Here is a 19354-nt window from a genome sequence, read left to right as displayed (position 1 = left end):
TTAGAAAGTTGAGCTTCATTCATCATTAAAAGTGAATTATAGCAATTGCATATAAACTACAAGTTGTCGAGAGACAAGTGTGCCATCTGCACTATAACCCTGCTTTGTGATAATTCTGAGAAAGTGACATTTCTGAGACAAGTATAACCTGTTACTACTGTCATCAGCAAGATTTTATAAGAATATGTCTCAAAGTGTCTTAGCTTTGTGGGTGCAAATCCAAAAGGAAGATATTTCACTTGCAAGTCTTGTGACACTGAGAACAGAAAATTCACAACCTCCCTCACCAGACAGCTCCAAATACTCAAATTACTCTCTCCTTTGCTAAGTCCTCAGTAAGCAGTATCTTCAGAGACACTTAGTCTTTGTCCAACACTGCATGTATACATGCACCAGGACAACAAGGAATAGAGAACACACAGATACATTCTTTGCAAAGTGTACTTAGTTCTCTGCAGAATGCCTATGTCCAGACTTATGAAGTCCAGTCAGCAGTTCTCAAAGTGTGGTCGGTGGGCCACCTGCATTACAACCAACCTGGGTAGCTGGTTAAAATGAACATACTCAGGCTCTACTTCAGAATCTAAGACTCAAAAGGTCTTAGGTAGGACCCTAAGATGAGTATTCATTAACAACCTCCCCAGGTGTCCCCACAGGACACTAAAGTTTGAGAACCACAGCTCAGGGTTCAAGCTGGGAGTAAGCATTTGTTTCCCTCCACACACCTGGTTTAGATTTCGAAATCTCAAAATGCCACTCGCGTCCTTGAAACTGGGGGCTCTTTCCCACCCCCGGAGTCAAACGCACTACCCCACTGCCCACCAGGAAGCGAGGGAGGAGCTTCCGACCTTTCCCGGAAACCTAACTCCCCCGGGTGCACAAACGAAGCTTCCCCAGACCCCCGAGATACTGCCAAATAGTGGGGGAGGGGTGGCTGAGGCCCCGCCGCCCGGAGAGGGAGGAGCCGGCCAGCCAGCTCGCCCCTCCGCAGGAATTTGGGGGGGGGGGAAGCGTGCAGAAAAAGGCGCCACATCCGACCCGGCGGGGGACCTCTCCCCACCGAACGCCTTGGGGGGGGACTGTCCCGTTCCCGAGTGGCCCGCCCCCTCCTGCGGTGGGCAGGGCTTTCACCCCTCCCCCTCCCGGTGGGGGGGTGCCCGCCCAACCCACCCTCCACACGCCCCCCCACCAAGCCCCCCTCTGCCGCCCGCCTCACCAGGCGCGCGGCCTCGGCCCACGTGCGCTCCTTCTTCCTCTTCTGTTTGTCCTTCATCCTCCTCCTCCCCGGCGGCGGCGGCGGCGGCGGCGGCTCCACGCGGGACCTCCGGGCGGGGTGGGCTAGGGCGGCGGCGGCGGCGCGGGGCTGGGGCGGCGGCGGCGGCGGCGGCGGCGGCGGCAGCAGCAGCGGGGGGCGCGTGGCGGCGGCGGCGCGCGAGGACTCGGGTGCGGCCGGGGAGAAGGGGCGGGCGCGCTGGGGACCGGCTGGCGCGAGACCCGGCGCGAGGACGGCGGTGGGGGAGGGGTGGCGGCTCCACGCGCCCGCGCTGCGTCAGTCGCCCGCGGCGGCGGTGGCGGTGGAGGCGGCGGCAGCAGTGGCCCCGCGATCGCTAAGGAATGCGGCGGCACCGCATAACCATGGGGTCAGAGGTCACAGCTCTGGCCTCCGCTTTCCCGCTCTGCTGAGGGGCCAAGACTAGACTGGCGGCGGGGCAGGAAGGCGAGACGCGGCTTTCCCTTCGGCGCCAGGGTATATGCGTGTCTGCTGTGGGTGTGTGTGAGTGTGTGTGAAGAGTGAGGAGGGGGACTGTGGGGTTTTTTTTTTTTTTTTTTTTTTGAACAAAAACAAACCGAAAAGGTGGCTGGGAGTCGTAGTCCAGGCTGCCTGTCTGGCCTCTCCCGCTCCGGAAGAATATGGCTGCTTGCAACCTTCGGACCACACTTCCCGGCGATCCCAGCGGCCCGTCTTTTCCGCCCTCCCCTCCTTTCCTCCGCCCCGCGCAGAGCTCGGTGAGGAAGGGGGAAAGACAGTCTTTCGGGGAAGGGGCTGGGTGGAGTCTCGCGAGGTGCGGGAACTGGATGGGGGCCTGAAGCATTATGGGAGGTAATGCTGGGAAGGGGCGGTGGCTGGATCCCCACCACACCACCTCCACCGTGCTAGGTTTAACCCCTTCTGCGCTTCTCTCTTGCGGGCCGTCGCGCTGTTAAGGGTGGGGATTGACAACTGGTAGCTCAACCCCCACCCCCCACTTAGTGCCTTTCTCCGCCTAAGCGATTCTCACGGACACTTCTTGTAGGTGACAAGTGACAGGACTTTCCCTTTTGGTCCTCCGCTAAATGACTCACTGCCGCATAATAATGAGACAAAAAGAAACTCATACCAGTAAAACGGTTATTTCATGATTGAGGGACCTAGACAGTTTCCCATTTCCTCCTGTGCTTTCATGCCGCTTTGTGTTTGCAGAAGCTGTATTTGCAGAAGCTGCACCCCAGCCCACAGTGTTCTTACCACCTAGTGAACTTGGTGATATGGGTGGTGTAAAGAACTTGGACTTAGGGGCCATACTTTCCAGAATGCACCTGAGGCCTTTTTTGAGGCAGTACCCTGGAGAGAACACAGAACCTGGGGTCAAACGGACCTAGACCAGCCAGTCCAGGTTATCAGCGTAATACCTAACAGCATTATTGAGATTAAAATCAACATAAAACACCTGGCATGTTGGAAGAGGGTGTGAATGGGTATATATAATTTGGCTCCTGGCATAGAGCTAGTGTTTAATAGGTACCGGGCTGAGAGGCAATGGGCAATGTATTTACCCTCTCTGAGCCTTGGTTGCAGAGCACGAAATGAAATGAGATTCAGAGTACCCAACACATAGGTTTTCTGTGCCTGGTTGTTGAATCAGCCAATATCCAGAAACATTCCTAGAATCAGCCTTAAATTGGATAATGGCCAGTTCTTTAAAATTAGGGAGGAAGGGTCAGTGGCCATATTTGAAAGTTTTTCCCTCTGAGGAAGCACACTCTTCACTCCCTGAGGTCAGCACACGGGAGAGCCAATGCTTAGGGAAGACCAACACCATGCTGCCCAAGCCTAACAAGGAGTTCAGTGCTCCTGCTTGCTTGCTTGCTTTTTATGGAAGTTCCCAGGCTAGGGGTCAAATGGGAGTTGTAGCTGCCAGCCTACACCACAGCCACAGCAATTTGGGATCCAAGCCAAGTCTGCAGTCTATACCACAGCTCACATCAATGCTGGATCCTTAACCCACTGAGCGAGGCACGGGATCAAACCCACATCCTCACGGATACTAGTCAAATTCGTTATCGCTGAGCCCCAACAGGAACTCCAGTGCTCCTGTTTCTAATGCACATCACACAAGACTTTGGTGTCCAATAAACAAAATCCTGCACAGTAAATCGACGGTAGACGGTGAAATAAGGTGCTTTAAAATCTTCTGTCCCCTTCTAACTTCACTCCAACAGAGGGAAAGGAAGAATCCCACCTCCACAACCCAAAAATTGTCTGACCTGATTTTTTTTTTTTTTTTTTTTTTTTTTTGTCTTTTCGAGGGTCACTTCCCGCGGCATATGGAGGTTCCCAGGCTAGGGGTCGAATTGGAGCTGTAGCCACCGCCCTACACCAGAGCCACAGCAAATTGGGATCCGAGCCGTGTCTGCAACCTACACCACAGCTCATGGCAACGCTGGATCGTTAACCCACTGAGCAAGGCCAGGGATCGAACCCCACAACCTCATGGTTCCTAGTCGGATTCGTTAGCCACTGTGCCACAACGGGAACTCCTGACCTGATTTCTTTTAATGTTGGTTATTGTTGTTTAATCTGCAGCTGCCACAGTAACCTTTGACAAGTCATTTGGCTTGATTCAAAATGTTTTCTTCTTGAGTAGCTTCATCCTCCTCTGACCTCCAAGGAGTAGAGGAGATTCACTCTAAAACTTACATTTTTTTGCAGTCCACATAGTGGTTCACTGGTAACAAACCCGATTAGTATCCATGAAGATATGGGTTTGATCCCTGGCCTTGCTCAGTGGGTTAAGGATACGGCATTGCCACAAGCTGTGGTGTAGGTAGCAGAGGTGGCTCCAATTGGACCCCTAGCCTGGGAACTTCCATGTGCCGTGGGTGTGGCCCTAAAAAGACAAAATAAAATAAATAAAATAAAATTTATGTTTTTTGGTTTTTTTGGCCACACCCACAGAATGGGGAAGTTCCCAGGCCAGGAATCGAACTCACACCACAGCAGCTATCCCAGCTACAGCAGTGACAATGCCATATCTTTAACCAGCTGCGCCAAAAAATTTACATGTTAATACATGCACCGTGATTGGCAGAATAGTGGCCTCCTTGGCCTCTCCCTCCCTACCGAAAGAAAAGAAAACTATGCCCTGGTCCCTAGAAACTGTGAATGTGTTACATTTCCTGGCAAAAAGGAACACTGAGGTGGAATTAAGGAGCATTAAATAGATCATTCTGGATTATCTGGATGGGCTCTTAAAAAGCAGAAGAGGGAGGCTGCAGAGTTGCTTTGGAGAGAAGAGGCAGGAAAAGAAATCAGATTTGAAGCTTGAGAGGAACTCAAACCACTGTTGCTGAAGGGGCCATGAGCCAGGGAATGTAGGCAGCCTTTAGAAGCTGAAAACAAGCCCTGTGGGCAAGTAATGGGACCTTAATCCTCTAGCCTCATGAGACTGAGTTTTCACAACCTGAATGAGCTCAGAAGCAGGTTCTCCCCATTCCCACCCCAGTGTCTGCAGAGGAGTCCATTCCTGCTAACACCTTGATTCTAGCCTTATCAGAGAAACTGCTGAGCCACACAGTCCAGACTTTTGGCCCACAGTGTGAGATATAGTGCTGTTTTAAGCCACTCAATCTGGTAACTTTTTATAGTAGCAAAAGAAAGCTAATGCAGGCACGGTGGAAATGCCTTGACTTAATTTTTTCAGCCAAAACTGCCTGGCTCTCAGTTGGGGAGAATCCAGATGTGAATGTTTTAAGGTCTCTGCCCCCACAGAATCAAACAGATTCTAATGGCAGCATCATAACTAGGGGTGAAGAGAGTACATGCAGAGGACTATACAGATGTGTGTTAGGAGTTCCCTTGTGGCGCAGCGGGTTAAGGATCTAGCATTGCCACTGCGGCAGCTTGAGTTGCTGCTGTGGCATGGGTTCAGTCCCTGGCCCAGGAACTTCCACATGCCACAGGCATGGCCAAGGAAAAAAAAAAAAGAAAAAAGATGTGTGTTAGAAAATTGGCTTTAGTCATTAAAGTCAATGTAGTCATTAAAAAATAGCTGTCACTTTTGTTTTTAAGTTAATGAGACTGATGGATATATCCTCTGTGAAAAGCCCCCAAAACAAACTGATACTCTTTTTTTTCTTTTGGTATGTGTTTTCTGTTTTTATCATGGTGCTTTTATTACAAAGTTTATTTGAAGTCAACACAGGTGCCACAGGACAGTATAAGATAAACAAATGATATCCAACCCTGCCCTGTTTGGGGATGAGTCACTGTTTTCAAGCTGCACAGTTAGGAGCAAAGACACTGAATGAATTCTTCCTGGAGAATCTGAATAACAAACACACCACCAACAGACCCAAGCATTGCCAAAAGGACACACATACCCCTGGAACCTCACCATGAGATATTGTGTTGCCACTGATTTTGGACTTCGAAGGCCTAGTTTGAATCTTCTCAGAGTCATTCTGCAGCTATCTGGTCTTGGTCAAGTTATAATACTTCTCATTGACTCAGAGCCATCATTTGGATGATGGGGTACATTAACTCAAAGGGTGGGATTGGGATTAAATGGGATCTTTGTAAAGCACCTTGAACTCAGTGGACTGCTGAAGGCCAGCTCTCTTTGCCACTAAGAAGGTTTAGAGTCTGAAGTGTAAAAAGTGCTCATTTTTATACTTCGGTGAATCAAGCCCTAGAACAGAGTTTGCCACACTGATGAACATTTTCTCCCAGTGACTCTGTCCCTGTTTTCTTTCTTTCTCTCTTTTCTTTCTTTTTCTTTTTTTTTTTTTTTCCTTTGTCTTTTTAGGGCCACACCCACAGCATATGGAGGTTCCCAGGCTAGGGGTTGAGTTGGAGCTGCAGCTGCTGGCCTGTGCCACAGCCACAGCATCTCGAGATCTGATCACGTCTGCAACCTACACCACAGCTCACAGCAACGTTGGATACTTAATCCACTGAACGAGGCCAGAGATTGAACCTGCATCCTCATGGATATTAGTTGGGTTCATTAACCGCTGAGCCGGGACAGGAACTCCCCCCGTTTTCAGTCAAAGTGGAGGTTCAGAGAGGTCAACTTACCTCCCTCAGTTCTCAGATGATGAAATGAGACATTTGCTGAACTTGCAGCTTAGCAGATGATCCTTTACAAATGTGCACTCTCTCAGTCCCTCCCACATTTCATTTCTTTGTATGATTTTTGGCTTAGTATCTGTGCTCTTGTTAGCATCTTCTTAGGGTTATCATCACACTGCCAACATCTGGCACATGGTAGGTGTTCAATCTATGGAACAAATGACCTTATTCAATAATGATTTTATCAGACAAAAATCTGAAGAACTCTTTTCCTGTCGAATGGCCCTAAACAGTATTTGGAACCTGTCTGCACAAATTGTAAACTTAGGTATAGGATTCACCCAAACACATCTATATGAGTTGTAAAGATGCTAAGTATCAAGACTTGATGACCTCCCTGTAAACAGGATCTGCCCATGTGATGGACAGCCCTAACTCGGCTTACCTGCCATTCACCATTTTATAACTCCATTCCTCTTTTTCGGTCTCCCATGAAGCTGAAAAAGTTGTTTAAATCCCATTTTACTCCACCAAAATGTTAATAATATTTACTTCTGGAGAGTGGCTTTTTTTCCCTACAAAGTATTACATTTTTTTCTCATTGAAAAAAATTATTTTTCATTTAAACCACAAAATGGAGCATTTAGATTAAGGTGGCAGATGTTTTTCACTTCTTTACGCTTGTCTAGTTTCCAAATCTTCTAGAATGAGTATGTGCCACTCATACTTATGTGAGTTTGATGAAAAAATAAGATTTTTTTATTCTTAGCAGTAATAATAATAATGAATTCTTTTTATTTTACTTATAAAGGTTTGTGGGGAGCCCCCCCAAATGGTCTTAAAGGATAACCTGAGCTAGTTTTTACCGAAATTGCAGATAATTACAGCCTTCTGCCTGATTCTTTAAGGTTTTCTGGTGGAGATTTCAGGACCCCACTAAGGAGCCCATCCCAGTTTTCAATCTATTAATGCCAAAGAGATCGACCATACATCTTTGTGATCTCAATTTAAGCCATTTCCTCTATCTTTTCTCTGTGAAGAAGGAAAAGAAACTTTTTTTTTTTTGCTTTATTTTATTTTATTTTGGGCTATACTTGTGGCATATGGAAGTTCCCAAGCTAGGGGTCAAATTGGAGCTACGGCTGCCGGGCTACACCACAGCCACAGCAATGTAGGATCCAAGCTGAGCCTGCAACCTGTACCACAGCTCACGGCAACGCCAGATCCTTAACCCACTGAGTGAGGCCAGGGATCAAACAAACCCATGTTCTCATGGATCCTAGTCGGCTTTGTTAACAGCTGAGCCACTAAGGGAACTCCAAGAAACTTTAAAGTGTATTTTAACACCAAAATTCTAAGAGTGGTGGAGCTAAGATGATGAGATTGGTAGATGGGTTGTTTCTTCATTTTCAATATTTTACACTGAAAGCATTAACTTACACACTACCCCAAATGGTATTTCTTCCTCTTTAATGATTACTAAGAACTGAAGGTGAAGTTGAGGGCTTAGATAAATGGCTTTCACAGGCCTTAACTCTCGAGTATCTCAACTACCAAGTGAGCTAAGTGAGAAAACTGGCAGGGCCAGTCAAGCAAAGGAACATTCCCAAGAGCATACAATTAGTTGTTGTTAGAGTCAAGACTTAAAAGTCAAAACTCATCACAGATTCTTTCTAGGGCCCTGTGGGAGCCCAGCTCCAAAATGGCCCTCAGTGATTCCCAGCCCCAACATGCACACTCTTTTTAGTCCCTCCCACTTTGAATAGGCTGAACTCTAAAACCAACAGGATAGTTTGGAAATGACTGTGTCTGGCTTCTGGGGCTCGATCCTAAAAGACATTGCAGCTTCTCTGCTTTGTTCTCTTAGGTCACAGGCTCTAGGGGAAGCCAGGCACCATGTCATGAAGACACTCAAGCCCCCATATGGAGAGGTGACCTCTACACAGCACATGGCCTCAGGCAAGCTTTCAGATGACTTCAGCCCTGGCCAACATCTGTGAGTTCTACCTCATGAAAGATCCAGAGCCAGAATCACCTGAATAGGCAGCTCCTGGATTCCTGACACACAGGAACGGTGTGAGATAATATTCATTGGTTTAAGTCACTAAGTTCTGAGGTAACCTGTTACACGGCGATAGACAAGGAATACAGTGCCTCCCTTGTGCTTGCTTTGTATGTTTGGTGAAATCTACTAAAAATCAAGGGACCTTCTTTCCAGAAAAACTTATTTATACAAAATTCTCTGTAGCATTTCAGGGTGTGCCCAGACCCCCTGAAGTCAATATAGTAAGAGCAGTAACTGTAGTACTCCCCCTTTTCCTCAAAGGCTCAGAAAAATAAAGCCACTTGTCCCAATTCGTGGAGCTACTGTATGCCAGAGCCAGGATTGAAACCCAAGTAACCCAACTTTGTACACAGCTCACACTCTTTTGTCACTTGCTCTTTTGCCTCCCTGGAGCCCTAGGCTCAGAACCCCTGTTCTAAGCTAAGAAATCCTATCTTTTCTCTTCCCATGTACTCTATCTCTTTAATTATAGAAGGTGAATTTCTTTAATCCTGTTTTGACTGCAATTCCTAAGCGACCCATTGTGTGTTAGTTCCTACTGCAGAGACAAAGTCAAGGTTACTGACTCTGAGGGTTCCCTGCTCTAATGGGATAATAGACATGGAAACAAATAACTAGGTACATTCTTAAGACCTGTCATCAATTTTGGACAAAGATGTAGTAATGGGAGTTCCTGCTGTGGTGCTGCGGAAATAAATCCGAATAATATCCATGAGGATGCGGGTTTGACCTCTGGCCTCACTCAGTGGGTTAAGGATCCGGCGTTGCCATGAGCTGTGGTGTAGGTCCCAGACATGGCTTGGATCCTGCGTTGCTATGGCTGTGGCGTAGGCCAGCAGCTGTAGCTCTCATTCAACCCCTAGTCTGGGAACTTCCATATGCAGCAGGTGTGGCCCTTAAAAAAAGCAAAAAAAGGAGTTCCCGTCATGGCGCAGTGGTTAACGAATCTGACTAGGAACCATGAGGTTGCGGTTTCGATCCCTGCCCTTGTTCAGTGGGTTAATGATCCGGCGTTGCCGTGAGCTATGGTGTAGGTCGCAGATGCGGCTCGGATCCCTCGTTGCTGTGGCTTTGGCGTAGGGCGGTGGCTACAGCTCTGATTCGACCCCTAGCCTGGGAACCTCCATATGCCACGGGAGCAGCCCAAGAAATGGCAAAAAGACAAAAAAAAAAAAAAAAAAAAAAAAAAGAGGATGCACTAACAAACTCTCTAGGAGGAGGGACTTCACAGAGGTGGTGATACTCCTGTTCTTGAAAGAAAGAGTGGCTCCAGGGAATTCTAGGTAGAAGTGAGTATGATGAGAGGATGGGATGGCAACCTCCACGTGTGTGTGAAAGTGCAAGGGTGTTCAGCTGGGGAGGGACAGCAGTCCAGTGGGGGAGGAGGAGGCAAGGTCGGAAAGGTGGGCTGGGACCTAGTAGGGGGCATGTGGGAAGGATAGGAGGTAGATCCCCATGCTGAGGAGTTCTAATTGCCTTCTATAACAACCAGGAATCAACAGAGCTCTGCTTTGAGCTCAGATACTGGCTCTTACCCAACCCTGTGGCCCAAAACCCAACAGCCCAGGGCCTGACACAGAGCAGATGCTCTGTTTGCTGAACAGATTCATTCACGCAGGACGGGTGATAACACTGGTCTGTAGTGGATGGGGAGCAAGATGGGTGCAGAGTCATCCTGGACTCCTCCTTGAATATTTCTTCAGCAAGAGTTGCCCTGCTGCCCTATACTCACCGAGTCCTTTGCACTCCCACAGCACCCAAAGCCTCCTGCAAAATGCGATGAGGAAAAATATCCACTCTTGACATTAATGATGACTTCCTCAGGGTCAGCCAGAGGACCTCAGGGACTGCAGGCCTATTTGCTGTCCTGCCGTCTGTCCTAGAAGAGAGGTTCTTCTATCCCAGAAAACAGTAAATGCAGCATTGGGCACCTTCTTTGGTTGGCATTGATAAGTTTATCCTGATACCAGCTTTCCGCTGAACCCTGGAGACTAACAGCCCAATAAGACACAGTTCCTGCATTATCTAGATGGATTTCAAGCCAATGTGGTAGGTGCCCTAGCAATAGAAACCTAGGGTGCTCCTGGAGCTGAGAGACTCGGACGTCTAAAAGCTGATACTGGAGTTCCCGTCGTGGCTTAGCGGAAACAAATCTGACTAGCATCCATGAGGATGCAAGTTCCATCCTTGGCCTCACTCAGTGGGTTAAGGATCCAGCGTTGCCATGAGCTGTGGTGTAGGTCACAGATGCGGCTCGAATCCTGCATGCTGTGGCTGTGGCTGTGGTGTAGGTGGCAGCTGTAGCTCTGATTCAACCCCTAGCCTGGAAACCTCCATATACCGTGGGTGTAGCCCTAAAAAGACAAAAAAATAAAAAAAATAAAAGCTGATACTATGTAGGGGAGAGATTATTTCCCAAATCAACAATTACAGCTACTTTAGGTGCAAAATAAACATTTAAAAACAAGTGACTAGATAAAGAGAACAGAGTGGTGGTTGCCAGGGGTGGGGGTGGGGGGTGGACAAAATGGGTAAAAGTGCTCAAAAGGTACAAACTTCCAGTTATAAAGTAAGTCCTTGGGATGTAATATACAGCATGCGACAATAGTTAATAATACTGTATTGCATATTTTAACATTGCTAAGAGAATGGATCTTAAAAGTTCTCATCACAAGAAAAGAAATGTGCAACTCCATGTGGTGATCGATATTAACTAGACTTACTGTGGCGACCATTTTACAATATAAACAAATACAGAATCATTATTTTCACACCTGAAACTAATATAATGTTTTATGTCAATTATATCTCGATTTTTAAAAACGAATAACTTTCTTATGTACTAAGAAATTCACATTCACAAAAACAAAATGAAACAAAACTTACACTGTCTGGAAATAAAATTAACATAAAATCATACATCTTCTGTGAAGAAAACTATAGGCTCTGCCAAGGAACGTGAAGTCTTGGACCAATAAAGAGCACAGCTTGCCTCAGGCTGGAAGACCCTATAACATGTGGATACTCATTATCTCAAAATTATCCTATCAAATAAATGCCATCCCAGTTAAGATTCCAGTGAGATTTTATTGTCAAAGTGATCCTAAAATTCAAGTGGAAAAAATAGATACACAGTTTTCACAGTGAAAAGACTGAACACAGAGTTCCCGTTGTGGCTCAGTGGTTAGCGAACCCGACTAGCATCTGTGAGGATGCGAGTTCGATCCCTGGCCTCGATCAGTGGGTTAAGGATCTGGCGTTGCCAAGAGCTGTGGTGTAGGTCGCAGAAGCAGCTCGGATCCTGCATTGCTGTGGCTGTGGTGTAGGCTGGCAACTACAGCTCAGATTAGACCCCTGGCCTGGAAACATCCATATGCCATGGGTGTACCCTAGAAAAGATAAAAAGACCAAAAATAAAAAATTAAAAAATTAAAAAGACCGAACATTTACTGACCACTTACCATGTACCAGACCCTGGCCAAGGACTTGCCATGCACTATTTCATTTCTTCACAAAAACATCGTTAAGGTAGATACTGTTACTATTAACTTTATTTTTTAAAAATATTATTTATTTATTTTTTGGCCATGCCCAAGGCATGCAGAAGATCCTGTGCCAGTGGTCAAACTCACACCACAGCAGTGGCCCAAGGAGCCACACTGACAACAGTGGATCCTTAATCCACTGCGCCACAAGAGAATTATTAACTTTAGACGGATAAGGAAGCAGAGGTTCAGAGAGAAAAAAATAACTTGCCCATGATTACACAGCTAGCTGACCTGGGGTTAAAGCTCAGGCTGGTTGAATGAACCCAAACTTGGCCGAATTTAACCACTCTGCCCTACTGCCAAGAAAAGTTCGAAGATTAAAATGAGTTGGGACTTGTTCTACCAGATATTAAAATGCATTAGGTAGCCACACCAAATAAAACAGTCCAACCTGACAAAGGAACTGACAGACCTATTAAACCAGAGTATAGAAATAGAGCCAAGTATACACGGAATTGGAACGCATCCTAAAGGTAACATTTCATATTGGTAGAGAAAAGGTGGAAGTCAATAAACAGAACAGGACCAACTGGGTAGCCATTTGAAGAAAAATTAAGTTGGAGCGCTACTTCTCTCCTTAAATCTAAATTCCATCTCTCAGATCAAAGATGTATATGTGATAAAAGAAACAATAAAAGCACTGGAAGTGGGAGTTCCCATCGTGGCGCATCGGAAAGGAATCCGACTAGGAAGCATGAGGTAGCGGGTTCAATCCCTGGCCTCGCTCAGTGGGTTAAGGATCCGGCACTGCTGTGAGCTGTGGTGTAGGTTGCAGACATGGCTCGGATCCACTGTTGCTGTGCCTCTGGCGTAGGCTGGCAGCTACAGCTCCAATTAGACCCCTAGCCTGGGGAACCTCCATATGCTACACATGTGGCTCTAAAAAGCAAAACATTAAAAAATTAAAATAAAATAAAATAAAATAAAAGCACTGGAAGAGAAAGCAAGTGAATATTTTTATCATCCTGGAACTGAAAGTCTTTCTATGCATGTTATACGTTTAAAAAAAAATGCATCAAGAAAAATCAAGTCAAGATTTGACTACATAGGAGTTCCTAATGTGGCTTAGTGGGTTAAGAACCTGACATTGTGTCCATGAGGATGCAGGTTCAATCCCTGGTCTTGCTCAGTAGGTTAATAACCCGGTGTTGCCACCAGCTGTGGCACAGGTCTCAGATGCAGCATGGATCTGGCGTTGCTGTAGCTGTAGTGTAGGCCATCAACTATAGCTCCAAATCAACCCCTAGCCTGGGAACCTACATATGCCTCAGGTGTGGCCCTAAAGACACACACCCACACACACACACAAAGATTTGACTACATACAATGAAAAATTCATGTGTGGCAATAAAATACCAAAGGTTAAAGACCATCAATGAAGTGGAGGAAAATATCTGTCACATATCTGATGAAGAGTTAAGATTCCTAATAAACAGAGAGTTCTTAAAAGTCAATAGGAAAAAAAAAAAAAAAAAAAGGAGTTCCCGTCGTGGCGCAGTGGTTAACGAATCCGACTAGGAACCATGAGGTTTCGGGTTCGGTCCCTGCCCTTGCTCAGTGGGTTAACGATCCGGCGTTGCCGTGAGCTGTGGTGTAGGTTGCAGACACAACTCGGATCCTGTGTTGCTGTGGCTCTGGCGTAGGCCGGTGGCTACAGCTCCGATTCAACCCCTAGCCTGGGAACCTCCATATGCCGCGGGAGCGGCCCAAGAACCAAGAGATAGCAACAACAACAACAACAAAAAGACAAAAGACAAAAAAAAAAAAAAAAAGTCAATAGGAGGCACCCCCTTGGGAAGCAGTGGGTTAAGGATCTGCTGATTTCACTGCAGCGGCTTAGGTCACTGCTTTGGAACAGGTTCCATCCCTGGCCCAGGAACTTCCCACATGCCGAAGGTGCAGCCAAAAGAGGAAAAAAACATTAATACGAAACACCTGATTAGAAAATTGATCCAATAACAATGGCCTAAACAGGCAGTTGACAAAAGAAGAATCACAAATGGAAATAAATACTCAAAAATATTTTCGACCTCATTAGTAGTCTCGGAAATACAGATAGAAACAAAATTGAGATATTATTTTTCAATGGGTCAGACCAGCAAAGATTAAAAAGATTGGCAGAACCTAATGTTAGCAAGAATATAGGGAAACGGGCACAACTTATGCACAGCTGGTGGGAGTACAAATTCATATAGACATTTTGGGAGGCAGTTTACCAAAGAACAAAATTATAATGGGAAGACCCTTTGATGCAGTAATTCATTTATCCCAGGAAGGAAAATACACAAGTGAGCAATGACCTGTGTAGAAGGTTGCTTAATACAGTATTGTATAAAACAGAAAATAATCTGGAAATGACTTCAAACACCATCTATAATGTTAAATAAATTCTGGTATTCCATAAAATAAGATTACTAGGAAGCCACTCAAAAATGTAAGATAAATCTATATTTATTAACTGGACATATCTCCATATTATGGAGTGAAAACAGGACAGGTATGTACTATAAACTCATGTATATTATGTGGCCAAACTAAAAGAGTTTGCATAAAGAGATAGCTAAAATTGGCCAGGAGCTATAGGAAATGGAATTCTCAGTGATATGTCATTACTTCTTTAACTGTTTCTTTCTGCATATGTTTGGCCATCAGAATATATAATTTTTATAATGAGAATATTCAATAAAGCTTGCTGTATTTCAATGTGAAAACAGCACTTAACACCTGTCATACAACCTAGGTACTTTGTATTGTCACATCCATCATATATCAGCATATGTCAACCTACAAAGAGGGTATTATTCATTCATTTTATAGGAGACAATCTAAGGCTTGGAAAGGTTAAGCAACTTGCAACGGGAGTCTCAGGATTTGAACACAGGTCTGGCTGACCCACGAGCTCTTTCCATAAGGCTGCATTTTTACTAATAATTAATACTGCTATTAATATTTGGTAATACACACCTCTTATTGTGTGCCTATGAAGTGCCAGGCACTTGATGGATGTTTTCTTTCATCCTTGCAGCAACTCTGAGAGCAGCAGGGTGGGTATTAACTCTCACCAAGGAGCAATAGCTTCCTTCGGGTAATAAAAGCTAACCCAGGTTTATCCAGCTCCAAAACCTCCCTGTTCCATTTTGCCACATCCACTGCAACTCTGGCAAAATACTGTCTTCACCCTGAGATATTATTTGCCCTGAGATCTTTGTTCCTCTACATGTCTTTACATTTCTATCTTGTAGCTCTTTGGTTAGATGGTAACGCTTAAATATAGATTATGCATCTAAATGCAATGCAAATGTTTACTTTTACCACATAGTATTTAAACAAGAATGTTGTGAGGTCTTAGTTTATCTGCTAATTTTATCACTGAGCTCAGAAGCCTTGGGGTCTCCCCTTGCAGACTAAAACCAAGGCAGCCAGGCTCCTACACAGTCTGGCTCATAACTGTCTGGCCCAGAGTGCCCTGGGCTCCCTCTGTTCACGCTCCAGACCACATCCATCCTGGGCTGTTCAGCTTAAAAGCTCCAGACTCCAGTAGCAGGACTGGTCCAAAGTGGCATTCAGTAAATGCCAGCTGAAGGGAGGAAAAAAGAAAGCTCTACCACGAGAGGCAGCGATTTCAACCAGGCGACACAAAAGGGTCCTTGAAGGCTGAGGGAAATTTAATTGAGCAGAGATGAGGGTAGGCTTAGATGAAGGCAACGTGCTGGCACAGTCACCTGGAGACCTACCTCCATACCGTGCTGTCCAGCTTTACAAACTGCTTTCATATAAGAATCACAAGAGCAGAGTTCGTGTTGTTGCTCAGAGGAAATGAACATGACCAGTATCCATGAGGACGCAGGTTCGATCCCTGGCCTCGCTCAGTGGTTAAGGATCCGGCATTGCCGTGAGCTGTGCTGTAGTTCACAGATGTGGCTAGGATCTGGTGTTGCTGTGGCTGTGGTGTAGGCTGGCAGCTGCAGCTCTGATTAGACCCCTAGCCTAGGAACCTCCACATGCCATGGGGTACAGCCCTAAAAAGACAAAAAATTTTTAAAAATTTTTATTATTTATTTATGTATTGTCTTTTCTGTCTTTTCCAGGGCCACACTCATGGCACATGGAGGTTCCCAGGCTAGGGGTCTAATCAGAGCTATAGCCGCTAGCCTACACCACAGCCACAGCAAGGCCAGATCCGAGCCATATCTGCGACCTACACCACAGCTCACGGCAACGCTGGATCTTTAACCCACTGAGCGAGGCCGGGGATCAAACCTGCAACCTCATGGTTCCTAGTCAAATTCGTTAACCACTGAGCCATGATGGGAACTCCTTAAAAAATTAAAAAAAAAAAAATCACAAGAGCTACCATTGACTGAATGCTTACCACATGCCAGGTGCCATGTGCTTTATCTGCTTTCCTATTCATGTATTTTTATTATGATCATTATGGCTTTTATGATTATTCTTTACTCTCTCTCTCCACTAGCTCCATCCAAGCTCTAGGGGGGGTAGGGTTTTTTCCCTGCTGTGTTCAACACCGTGCTTCGTACTGCACAGGTTCCTGAATCCTCCACAGAGCACCACAAGGTGAGGAGGATTTCTGCCCCCACTTTACAGATGAGCAGCCTGAGGCTTGGAGGGGACAAGTGACTTTTCAAAAGGCAGAGATCCAACCAGAGGGCAAGATGGAAAATAAATCCATGGTCTCTCTCCCTCCCTCACCCATGCATTTGCCTGGATTCAAAAATGTCCATTTCTGGCCTTGACATTGGGAGCTGTCACCTGCCTGCTCCTTAATTGACTAATAGTGATAACAGAACCACAACACAGACCACTCACTGAGCACTTGCTACAGACCAGGCACTGATCCAGCGCTTCACTTTTTTTTTTTTTTTTTTTTGTCTTTTTAGGGCCTCACCCGTGGCATATGGAGGTTCCCAGGCTAAAGATGGAATCGGAGCTGAAGCTGCTGGTCTATACCACAGCCAGAGCAACTTGGGATTCCAGCCGCATCTGCAACCTACAGCATAGCTCATGGCAATGCTGGATCCTTAACCCACTGAACGAGACCAGGGATCGAACCTGCAACCTCACGGATGCTAGTGAGATCCCGTCCGCTGAGCCATGATGGGAACTCCACTTCACACATTTTGACTCAGAGCAACTGGGGAAGTACTTGCTATGATCCCTTTCTGGCAGTTGAGGAATGTGAGGCCCCAGGGAGATTAAAAAAAAAAAAAAAACAAACAACTTTGCAATAATCATACAATTAGTCACTGAGGAGTTCAGAACTCACAATCCAGCAATCTGGGTCTGGCACCCACACACTTCACCACTGCCCCTGTTGCTTCCATAAGACAGTGAACCAGGAACCAGAGCAGACGGGGAGGGCTGGGATTTTCAGGACACTTACTAAGGCCAAGACTACTGTGCTTGGCCTCCTGGTAGGCATGCTCTCTTATTTTCTTTTCGTATTCTCTCTTTTTAGGGCCATACCTGTGGCATATGGAAGTTCGCAAGCTAGAGGTCAAATTGGAGATGCAGCTGCTGGGCTACACCACAGCCACAGCAATGAGGGACCTGAGCCACATCTGTGACCTACACCACAGCTCACAGCAACGCTGGATCCTTAACCCACAAAGCAAGGCCAGGGATTGAACCTCCGTCCTCATGGTTACTAGTCCAGTTTGTTATTAACTGCTGAGCCACAACAGGAACTCCCTCATATTCTCTTTTAAACCTCACAATCACCCTGTGAAGTTACGGATGAGGAAACCGAAATTCTGAGACCCTAAAAGCACCAGACAGATGAGACAGAAAGTAGACGGGTGGTTGCCTAGGGCTGTGTGGTTGGGAGGAAACAGGGAGTGGCAGTTAATGGGTACTTTTAGGGGTGATGAAAATGTTTTAAAATCGATAGTGGTGATGACTGCACAACTCCGTGAAAATACTAAAAACCACTGAATAATACACTTTAATGGGTGAAGAGCATGGTATGTGAATTTATCTTAATAAAGCTGTGTATCTTAAAAGGGGGAGGGCACATGGAAGGAAGTGGCAGAGGGGGAATTTCCACTGGCTTCAGATCAAAAACTTTGGAGCTGCTGTTGCCTCTTCTTTTTCTCTCACTTCGAAGCACATGCAATTATCAGCATCAACACATATCCTTAGGCACGTTACCGCTTCTCTGGGCTCACTTGCACCCCCACAGCCACACCTCTCCTCCGAGTCCCTGCAGCCCTTCAAAGCAGTCTCTCTCCTCTCCCCTTGCTCCCTCTGCTCCCAGAGAGCAGCCAGAGGGATCCTTTTTAAAGCATTCCTGTCAGATTTCCCTCTTTTGCTTAAAAGCCTCCGATGGTCCAAAAATAAAATTCGCTTACCATTCTAAGCTGGCCCTCAGCCACCTGTCCAACCTCAGTGCCCACTTGCCACACTTGCCACCTTGCTGTCCCCAAACACACTCCCCTTCACCGGACCTGGGCACTGTGGTTCCCTCTCCCGGGAACACTCTTCCTCTGGGTACCAGACACCCACACGCTTGTGCCCTAATTTCACTCAGGGCTCTGCTCCAGGGGAGCTGCTGCAGAGGAGCCCTGGCCAACCTCTCAGCCTAACCCAGCCATCGCCCCCAGCTCATCATTCTCTAACCTCCGACCTGCCTTGTTTTCTTTGAGGGCACCTCTGACCACATGACAGCCCACACTTCTTCGTTAAGCACTCGCTAGAACGTGCCACTCTGGGAGCAGGTGCTTCATCCTGGATCCCTAGGACTGGAACAATGTCCAGGTCTTATAGTCAAAACAATGAAAAAATGGATCTGAGGCCAACATCCTGGTTCCTCTCACTGCCCCTGGGACAACTTAACAGAGAGACTGGTCACTGAGTTCAACACACCCCTCTCTGAAATCTGCACACACCCCCACTGCATCCCCGCTTCACTGCACCCTGTCAGGGCCATATCCGAACCACTGATCACCCTGAATTGTACATATTTATGAAAGACGCTAACTCCCTACCAGACTGGGAGCTTCGGGAGGGCGGGCCCTGAGTGGGAGCCCACGACATCTAGCACACTATCGTCAACAGCGCCATGTCTGTCTTTTGTTCCCTGGCCAAGGAAGATACATTTCAAAATCGATGGCAGAAGTTTAATTTGTCTGTTCCTAACATCACGAAGGAATGACCTTCCATTCTACTACACTGAAAAACACCTCAGCCCCATTCCTAGGGAACCAAGACCTGAGGTCATGTTCAAGCCCCTTGGAATTCCTTGGGTTCTGAATCGTGCCACGGAGATCTCCTTGCAGAATGGAATTTGCCAAGTGAGGCCAGAAAACCTGTGTGAGCGGCAGGCAAACTCAGAGCAGCACTTAGTGAAATGCTTTCTGTTATCTCAGAGGAGTAGCAGCATGAGAGGCTGGC

The 19354-nt window shown here is 46.4% G+C and overlaps 1 protein-coding gene across 2 annotated transcripts in view; it reads right to left on the bottom strand.

Annotated features, from left to right (window-relative positions):
- Positions 1–1537, bottom strand: part of ASXL1 (ASXL transcriptional regulator 1) — an 81358-nt gene extending 79821 nt beyond the window's left edge. The window contains exon 1 of one of the 2 annotated variants that reach the window (XM_085003533.1): positions 1217–1537. In XM_085003533.1, coding sequence (XP_084859659.1) covers positions 1217–1273 — 57 coding nt within the window. In that variant the 5' untranslated portion in view covers positions 1274–1537. The remainder of the gene's footprint in view (positions 1–1216) is intronic. The other variant, XM_085003532.1, reaches the window with a different exon arrangement.
- Positions 1538–19354: the final 17817 nt, after the last annotated feature.

Source organism: Sus scrofa, chromosome 17 (genome assembly GCF_054392235.1).
Source record: "Sus scrofa isolate SSC_HxYL_T2T_F1_AM1 chromosome 17, Sscrofa_HxYL_maternal_Yorkshire_Landrace_v2.0, whole genome shotgun sequence".
Lineage (NCBI taxonomy): Eukaryota > Metazoa > Chordata > Mammalia > Artiodactyla > Suidae > Sus > Sus scrofa.
This window is presented reverse-complemented; position numbering and strand designations above follow the sequence as displayed.